Source organism: Dendrobates tinctorius, unplaced genomic scaffold (genome assembly GCF_039654945.1).
Source record: "Dendrobates tinctorius isolate UK_male_01 unplaced genomic scaffold, ASM3965494v1 ptg000202l, whole genome shotgun sequence".
Taxonomy (NCBI): Eukaryota; Metazoa; Chordata; class Amphibia; order Anura; family Dendrobatidae; genus Dendrobates; species Dendrobates tinctorius.
The window spans coordinates 7482680-7492104 of NW_027361869.1; the positions used below are offsets into that span (position 1 = coordinate 7482680).

The 9425-nt window shown below is 46.4% G+C and overlaps 1 protein-coding gene across 1 annotated transcript in view; it reads left to right on the forward strand.

Annotated features, from left to right (window-relative positions):
* LOC141057137 (lysine-specific demethylase 8-like) overlaps positions 1-9070 on the forward strand; it is a 46258-nt gene extending 37188 nt beyond the window's left edge. The window contains exons 5-8 of the mRNA XM_073553682.1: positions 6925-6972; positions 8308-8457; positions 8676-8768; positions 8870-9070. Of these exons, the coding sequence (XP_073409783.1) occupies positions 6925-6972; positions 8308-8457; positions 8676-8768; positions 8870-9034 (456 nt within the window). The 3' untranslated portion in view covers positions 9035-9070. The remainder of the gene's footprint in view (positions 1-6924; positions 6973-8307; positions 8458-8675; positions 8769-8869) is intronic.
* The last annotated feature ends 355 nt before the right edge of the window (positions 9071-9425 follow it).

Sequence of the window (9425 nt, forward strand, 5' to 3'; positions counted from 1 at the left end):
CTGTCTCAAATGGGTACACCTTGCCGTGGCGGACAGCTTTATACTTTTTTTGATCAAAATAGTGTTTACCAAGTACCCTATGTTATTTAATGCACTTGCTTTTTTACTTATTTATTTTCATTAGGCTATATACACCCATTGTTTTTTCCTTTGGTTTTGCAGGCAGCCTTGTTTGCAGTCTGTGGCATGATATGCGCACGTGCGGCCGTTACTATGGCCACCATGATAAACTTTCTGACCAGTGTCATACAGTGCGCATGTGCTGCTGTTAGGATGTCTGATTATTACTTCCAGCGATACAGCTGTAACGCTGGTGCGTCCACGAGTTCCAGGTGTCTTTGCTGTGCATCGCTGATCACTGGTACAGGTATTTAAACCTACTCTTTTCAATATTGGACTCGCTTCCCCTGACGAAGTCGCTAGTCGCAGCAGCGATACGCGTGGGGCCTGCCTACCACCCCCTTTCTTCAACCCCTTTGGGACTCTTGCTGCTCTGACCTGTGTCAGGTGGTTCTAATTTGCTCATTATGCATCCACTGCAACTTTGCAATTTCAGCCATGGTATAACCATTCTTGGGCGTCTTTTACACTAGGCAATTTCATTCTGTGGTTAGTTCCACATGCTTTAGGGCAGTGGTCCCCCACCTTTTTTGCACCAGAGATCGGCTTCAAGCAAGACCATTCTTCCATGGCCCGGCAGGGCGGGGATGGAGGTGTGACAGGGGCGGGGATTTGGTCATAAGGGGGCGGGGCTATGGACGCGGTTGTAGTTTAGCAGTGCATACTTATCGTTTAATTATAACATTTATAATGTGACTCAACTCACCATAGGTTTTGAATGAGTGGGAGCACCTGGCTTGTTTCTCTGTTTCAGTGGGAGAATCGGGCTACTTCTACTGATGACCATCACTGCTAATGATGATTGGAACCTACAAGGAAATGGAGCATTGAGCACTTTAGAAAATAATCAGCATGTACAGTACTCCACTACAATTTTTCTTATCATCAGAAAAGGTATGTGTGGTTCCCCCCGTCCTGTCCAGCTCTATGTGGCTCCCCCTGTTGTATGCATGGCTCCCCTGTCCCATCCTTGTATACATGGCTCTGCTCCCATCCTCCCATCCTGTATACATGGCTCCGCTCCCACTCTCCCATCCTGTACACATGGCTCCGCTTCCACTCTCCCATCCTGTATACATGGCTCCGCTCCCACTCTCCCATCCTGTACACATGGCTCCGCTTCCACTCTCCCATCCTGTATACATGGCTCTGCTCCCACTCTCCCATCCTGTATACATGGCTCTGCTTCCACTCTCCCATCCTGTATACATGGCTCTGCTCCCATCCTGTATACATGGCTCTGCTCCCACTCTCCCATCCTGTATACATGGCTCTGCTTCCACTCTCCCATCCTGTATACATGGCTCTGCTCCCATCCTGTACACATGGCTCCGCTTCCACTCTCCCATCCTGTATACATGGCTCTGCTCCCACTTTCCCATCCTGTATACATGGCTCCGCTCCCTCCCTCCCATCCTGTATACATGGCTCTGCTCCCATTCTCCCATCATTGTATACATGGCTCCGCTCCCTCCCTCCCATCCTGTATACATGGCTCCGCTCCCTCCCATCCTGTATACATGGCTCTGCTCCCACTCTCCCATCCTGTATACATGGCTCCGCTCCCTCCCTCCCATCCTGTATACATGGCTCTGCTCCCATTCTCCCATCATTGTATACATGGCTCCGCTCCCTCCCTCTCATCCTGTATACATGGCTCTGCTCCCACTCTCCCATCCTGTATACATGGCTCTGCTCCCACTCTCCCATCCTGTACACATGGCTCCGCTCCCACCCTTCCATCCTGTATACATGGCTCCGCTCCCTCCCTCCCATCCTGTATACATGACTCTGCTCCCACTCTCCCATCCTGTATACATGGCTCTGCATCAACTCTCCCATCCTGTACACATGGCTCCGCTCCCTCCCTCCCATCCTGTATACATGGCTCCGCTCCCTCCCTCCCATCCTGTATACATGGCTCTGCTCCCACTCTCCCATCCTGTATACATGGCTCTGCTCCCACTCTCCCATCCTGTATACATGGCTCTGCTCCCACTCTCCCATCCTGTATACATGGCTCTGCTCCCACTCTCCCATCCTGTATACATGGCTCTGCTCCCACTCTCCCATCCTGTATACATGGCTCTGCTCCCACTCTCCCATCCTTTATACATGGCTCTGCTCCCACTCTCCCATCCTGTATACATGGCTCTGCTCCCACTCTCCCATCCTGTATACATGGCTCTGCTCCCACTCTCCCATCCTGTATACATGGCTCTGCTTCCACTCTCCCATCCTGTATACATGGCTCTGCTCCCATTCTCCCATCCTGTATGCATGGCTCTGCTCCCACTCTTCCATCCTGTATACATGGCTCCGCTCCCACTCTCCCATCCTGTATACATGGCTTCGCTCCCACTCTCCCATCCTGTATACATGGCTTCGCTCCCACTCTCCCATCCTGTATACATGGCTCTGCTCCCACTCTCCCATCCTGTATACATGGCTCTGCTCCCACTCTCCCATCCTGTATACATGGCTCTGCTCCCACTCTCCCATCCTGTATACATGGCTCTGCTCCCACTCTCCCATCCTGTATACATGGCTCTGCTCCCACTCTCCCATCCTGTATACATGGCTCTGCTCCCACTCTTCCATCCTGTATGCATGGCTCTGCTCCCACTCTCCCATCCTGTATACATGGCTCTGCTCCCACTCTCCCATCCTGTATACATAGCTCTGCTCCCATTCTCCCATCCTGTATGCATGGCTCTGCTCCCACTCTCCCATCCTGTATACATAGCTCTGCTCCCATTCTCCCATCCTGTATGCATGGCTCTGCTCCCACTCTTCCATCCTGTATGCATGGCTCTGCTCCCACTCTCCCATCCTGTATACATGGCTCTGCTCCCACTCTCCCATCCTGTATATATGTCTCTGCTCCCACTCTCCCATCCTGTATACATGGCTCTGCTCCCGCCCTCCCATCCTGTATGCATGGCTCCCCTGTCCCATACTGTGTGCATGGCTCCGCTCCCACCCTCCCTTGTATATATGGCTCTGCTTCCACTCTCCCTCCCTTGTATTTATGGCTCCGCTCCCACTCTCCCTCCCTTTTATATATGGCTCCGCTCCCACTCTCCCTCCCTTGTATATATGGCTCCGCTCGGCTCCCCCATCATACTTACCCTCACATCGTTGAACTTCCCTCCCTGCATCTCGCGGCACTTCAGCTCCTTTGCGGAGCGGTCACATGCTACCGCTCATTAAGGTCTATGAATATGGACGCCACGCCTATGGGAGATGAGTGGCGTCCATATTCATGACCTTAAATGAGCGGTACACTTGACCGCTCAGCACTGGATGAAGCCGCCGCCCCGACAGGGACCGCTAGGTGAGTATCAGCTGCTGCACCGCCGCTGGCTCCCCAAGGGCACTGCAACTGCCCGGTGCTGGGCCGCGGACCAGTGGTTGGGGACCCCTGCTTTAGGGCAGTTAGGATTTACAAATTTTCATTACCTGTTTTTTGGGGGTGTCTGGGTCATTGGTTCTTTGTTTGTATTTTAAATGTTTTTAGCTTATTGTATTCTATATGAAATAAAGGTTTTTTTATTGTCTATTGGCATGTGCATACCATCATTAGCTTAGTCTTTGTCTCCATTTTTTTTTCTCCCTCACCCATGACAGCACCACGGAGAGAGGGGGTCCGCCCATCAAGGACAGGAACCTACAGACAAAAGAGCGGCACCTCTCCTCCGCCCCCAGTTGGGTTCCTGTCCTTGACGGGTGAACCACGGCAGCAGGAGTGGTCCCTCCCTAAGCTACCAATCTCTGAAATTCTCTCCGTGGTACTGTCATGGGTGAGGGAGAATAGCTTAGTTACTCACCGATAACGGTGTTTCTCGGAACCCATGACAGCACCCGCTTAATTCCCCCCCTTTTTTCACGTGTGCGGTGAGCACGATTTAATGTGTGTAGAGTGTGTTCTTAGACACGAGGCTTCTCTATAAGTATACAAATTATAATGTTATGTATATACTTTTGTTGTTAATTAACTGGGAGACCCTCTGATGCTCTGTAACCAACTGGGGGCGGAGGAGAGGTGCCGCTCTTTTGTCTGTAGGTTCCTGTCCTTGATGGGCGGACCCCCTCTCTCCGTGGTGCTGTCATGGGTTCCGAGAAACACCGTTATCGGTGAGTAACTAAGCTATTTTGCTATCCTGAGGATAGGACATAGAATCATAGAATCGTAGAGTTGGAAGGGACCTCCTGGGCCATCTGGTCCAACCCCCTGCTCAAAGCAGGATTCGCTAAATCATCCCAGACAGATGTCTGTCCAGCCTCTGTTTGAAGACTTCTGTTGAAGGAGAACTCACCACTTCTCGTGGCAGCCTGTTCCACTCATTGATCTCTCTAACTGTCAAAAAGTTTTTTCTAATATCTAATCTGTGTCTCCTCCCATTCAGTTTCATCCCATTGCTTCTAGTCTTTCCTTGTGCAAATGAGAATAAAGATGATCCTTCTACAATGTGACAGCTCTTGAGATATTTGTAGACAGCTATTAAGACTCGTCACTGCATCCTGCGTACCTGCAAATACCATATTGATACTGTAAAAAGCAGCTTAAAATTTGCATTTGAAAAAAAACCCTAAAACTCAGTGTGTGAACATAGCCTAAGCAGGTCAGGTTAAGGATGCTGCAGTTAGATCCAAAGATAATTAAAAAGTAAGCATGGGAATAACAAAGGTCTGCTGAAAACTGCAGGTGTCAAGTTCATTGGTAACAATACAGGGAGTCCCTGACTTGGGGGCATCTAACTTCTGTATGATCCCCTAATTATGAAATATAAAATAATAGACTGCAGAAAACCAGAGGAAAGAAAAAATGATGTGGCAGGACTTCACTCGACACAACAGAAGGAAGATGCTAGGTAATGGCTAGGAGATACAAAATAAGTGTAAATAATTAATATTATACAGTACTGGTCTGCTATAGAGATGAATGATATATATAAAAAAACAACTTTAAAAGCTATAGAAGGCCTTGTAAGGATACCCTGGATTATTCCTATTCTTCAGCAGCACTTTGTTACTCCCACTCTTTTTAATTTTCCGACCTCCTCACATTCAGTTTTTAGCATTGTACTCGTTTCAGGTTTTTCTTTTGTGGGAGTGTCCTTCCCAGTAATACAGGCTGGGTATGAGATCTGTGAGGATCCAGGGTGCTGTTGTCTTCTATATCTCAAATGGCAGCAGTCTATTTTCTGCGCTTATTTCCTCTCCTTGTGCTTTCTCTGCCTTCTCTGACTCTGTACAAGCTTTTTTTTCTGCCCATTCTGTGGAGATCTGCGTACAACCCTCTCGCTGCTGCTATATCTTGGTATCCATTCTGATGTTTTTTGTTTTTTTTTCTTTTTTTGTTCTTTGTGGACAACTGCCCACACACAGATTTAATATTAAGTCTATGTTCTAGATCTGGTGCTATTTTTCACACAGACCTCTGGTCCAGGTGAGCACATTTGCAGCATTCTCAAGTCTGACCTGATTTCCCATTTGTGGATGGACTGGCCTGAGTTTTATAACAGCCCAACGCTCAGACTTCGAAGGGGATAGGCCAGAGTGTTCATAACCGAGCAGTAGATCTGACTGACCTGTTTCTTTTTCTGCGACTCTATCAGCTGGATAAAGGGCTTACTGACTCTCTGCCGCAGCAAAATGGTAGAAAATTTTTAATGAAAACTGTTTAGACTGCTTCACTTTTTATTTATGAAAGAAATAAGTGGGAAACAAATTCTGTGCCAGGGTGTATGTAACCTCTATAGTAATCAGGCCCTTAATAACACAATTGCAGGGAGCCAATGTGTTATCATGCCAGCTGGAGCACCCATGTTGGCTATTCTGTAATACTTTTGGATGGCACTATATAGAACAAATGATTGACTAAAAAAAAATGCAAAAAAAGCAATTGCAAATTATGTTTTTTGTGTTTTTTTTTGTTGTTGTTTTGCACTGTTTTGCCGCATTTGGATTTTTTCTTTTTCTTGTTTATTGTATAGTGAACAAAACTAGATCTCTTCCTGCAAAACAACCTGTCATTTGACAGAGGAAAACGAAAAAAAAGAAAAAAAAAAGCTCTTGGCAGAATGGGAGGAAAAAAATGCAAAATGCGTAAATATTGCCTGGTCGCGAAGGGGTTAGGCTACGTTCCCACAAACTTATTACTTAATGGGTCCAGAAATGTTGCAGAATTTCTGCAACATCAAAAACTCGCCAAAAAGCTCATCTTTGGAATGTAGCCATCAAGGGATCGTCCATTACTATAACATCCCCTTTTTGATCGAAATGTTTGGCCCTGAGAAAATAGAGACACTTATACTCACCTCCTGTGCCAGCGCCGTTCCAGCGGTGTCGGCACTCGCGGTCCTGGAGCTCTCATTCATTTGCATGACAGGTGGTGTCCTGCAGCCAATCAGCGCTGGTGTCACTGTCTCCGCCTTCTGTCGAATTGAACATGAAGAGGAAGTCCGGGCTGCAGCTGATCTCTGACGTCTTCATTTTTAATTTGCACAAAGGTGGGGACAGTGACACCAGCCCTGATTGGGCCGCCGGATGATAGCTCCGGGACCGCGGGTGCTGACACCGCTGGAACGGCGCCGACACGGGAGGTAAGTGTAAGCTCTCTTGTTATATGGGCACCCAACATTTAGATCAAGAAGGGAGTTGTCCTAGTAGTGAATAACCCTTTTAATGTTTATTTCCATTAAAAAAAAACCTCCAAGACAAACCCCGGACCAAATGCAATAATAAATGTGTGACCGGTCTGTGTTGTAATTGCTCTGATTCATTGCTGTCTGCTCTCAGGAGCCGGCCCGCAGGGGATACCTCGCTCAGCATCAACTGTTTGAACAGGTAATTAGATTTAATTGTTTTTATTATCCTAATATGGAAGATGTCCAAGTCCCAGCAGACAGGACCACGACGGCTGGGGCAGGGAGCAATCGCTTTTTCATAGTTAAATGGCTTGTTAAGGATTAGAAAAAAACATTTTTCCTTCTGTCCAAACCAGCGTCATCCCATCTACAGCCCAGCTCTATAAATGAAGCAGAGCTGCAATACCACACACAACCTGCAGGACATGGGTGGCGCTGTTTTTAGACAGAAGTTGATCATGTTTTTCTAATACTGGAAAACTTTTATCCTCTTGCATAATTTTCTGTACAAAGTTGGTAAGAAGATGGCAGATTTTGGGTTAAAGGCAACTGAAGTCTCTTTAATTTTGTGACTTTTATAATCGCAAGACCTGCTGATAACTGTCAGTTCAACAACGGCAGCGGCAGCTCTGGGTGCAGGCGCAAGAGACACCAGATCATGGGTGAAGAGAGCCCCATTATTTTCCCAGAATATTTCTATAAAGTGTTGTTTGTTTTTTTTTTTTTTCTTTAATTTTTATGAGAATTTGGTTTCTCATATGTTTGCACAATACTGTAATAACATTAAGGCCACGTTCAGTATTTGGTCAGTATTTTACATCAGTATTTGTAAGCCAAAACCAGGAGTGGGTGATAAATACAGAAGTGGTGACGTACTTCTATTCTACTTATTATCTATTTGTTCCACTCCTGGTTTTGACTTACAAATACTCACAGTGTGAACGTGGGCTAAGAGTTTTTCATTAATGGCTATTGTCAGATAGTAATTCCAAGCACTATCAATTTGCTAATTGTTAAAGTTTTCAGCCGTTCTTGATAGATAGTTAGTTTTTTTTTTTTCTTCTTTTGTTTACAGCCGGTTGCCTTGGCGACCGACCACCACTGCTAGCTGAACTTGTAGGCTCTGCTTTAAATCAAGCTGGGATCGTGCGAGCTGGCTGTTACCTCTGAATCCTGGCAATCTTCAGCACCGTGCTTAATGAGCTAGATATCAGTGGTGGTCAGTCTCCTAAGCAACGACCTATAAAGAAAAATATTAATATCTCTGGAACAACTGAAAATTTCAATAAATGGAAAATCGCAAATGTGCTTATATGCACGATCTGTGAAGATGGGAATAACCTTTTTCTAGGAAACCTTTTAAAATATGAAATCGAGCACAGACACATGAGAGCAGATCAGTCTACGATATTGGACCAAATCTCCACAATGACCAGATCTCTATGGAGAGATCAAACCCCTTTGGCACTGCTCGGAGATTGCAGACGGATAGTTGTAGATATCGTTGTGACTTTTTCTTGTGTCGTCTGAACAGATACATGAACTTAAGGAGGATATTAGTATTCCGGATTATTGCTGCCTCGGGGAAGGAGATGAAGAGGAGATCACCATCAATGCTTGGTTTGGGCCAGCAGGGACTGTATCTCCACTTCATCAGGACCCTCAGCAAAACTTCCTGGCACAGGTGGGTTCCAAACTTTTTTTTTTTTTTATCTATCTATCTTTCCATAACTCGTAAAGTTTTAGCCACCTCCATCTGTAGCTGGATCACTCTTCCCCTTTTTTGTTGATTACTGTGGCTGCTCACCGTGATCCGAGCTGGGCGTTGGTTGGCCTGGGGAACGTGCCGATACCAGTCAGCTGACTCTTACCTGATTTTTGTATATTTTTTCTGTGCTACAGATTGTAGGAAGGAAGTATCTCCGTTTATATGCGGTGAGTGAGACGGAGCGCCTGTACCCATTCGATAGCTCTCTTCTCCACAACACCAGCCAGGTAGGTGACCACCACCACCTCCTCCTCTTCCACCATGACCACCACCAATAACTTTCTAGTTTTATATTACAGCTCTGATCACGGCCTTTTCTCCATCGCAGGTGGACATTGACAACCCAGATACAGACCAGTTCCCTGACTTTGCTCAGGCAGCTTATCAAGAATGTATCCTGTGCCCGGGGCAGATCCTGTTCATCCCGGTGAAATGGTGGCATTATGTCAAGGCTCTGGATATCAGTTTTAGTGTCAGTTTTTGGTGGTCTTGACAATAAACTTTCCTATTTGTGCATTTAATGAAATAACCGCCCCCCTTGCCTTTGTCATCTTATAGTTACGTGTCCTTTTCCTGTGCATCATAAATGTGCACATTCAGGCTCATATAGTCACAGGGAGTCTGCCCAAGCCGAATGAAACCAGGACAGTAAAACCCAGGTACAATACTCCTGTCTGAATGAGGCCTAATGTTTATACACCACAGCCTTACCTATGGCAAATCATATGTATTGTACAAGAGGACCTACAGCAGAAATTCAGAATTAATCCATTAACGATTTGTGACATACACATATATGTGGGTGTATGGAGCGGGCTCAGGGGCTGAACCTGCTCTTTAGTGCAGGCACTAGGAGCCAGCTCACATTGCTGCTATTTAATCAT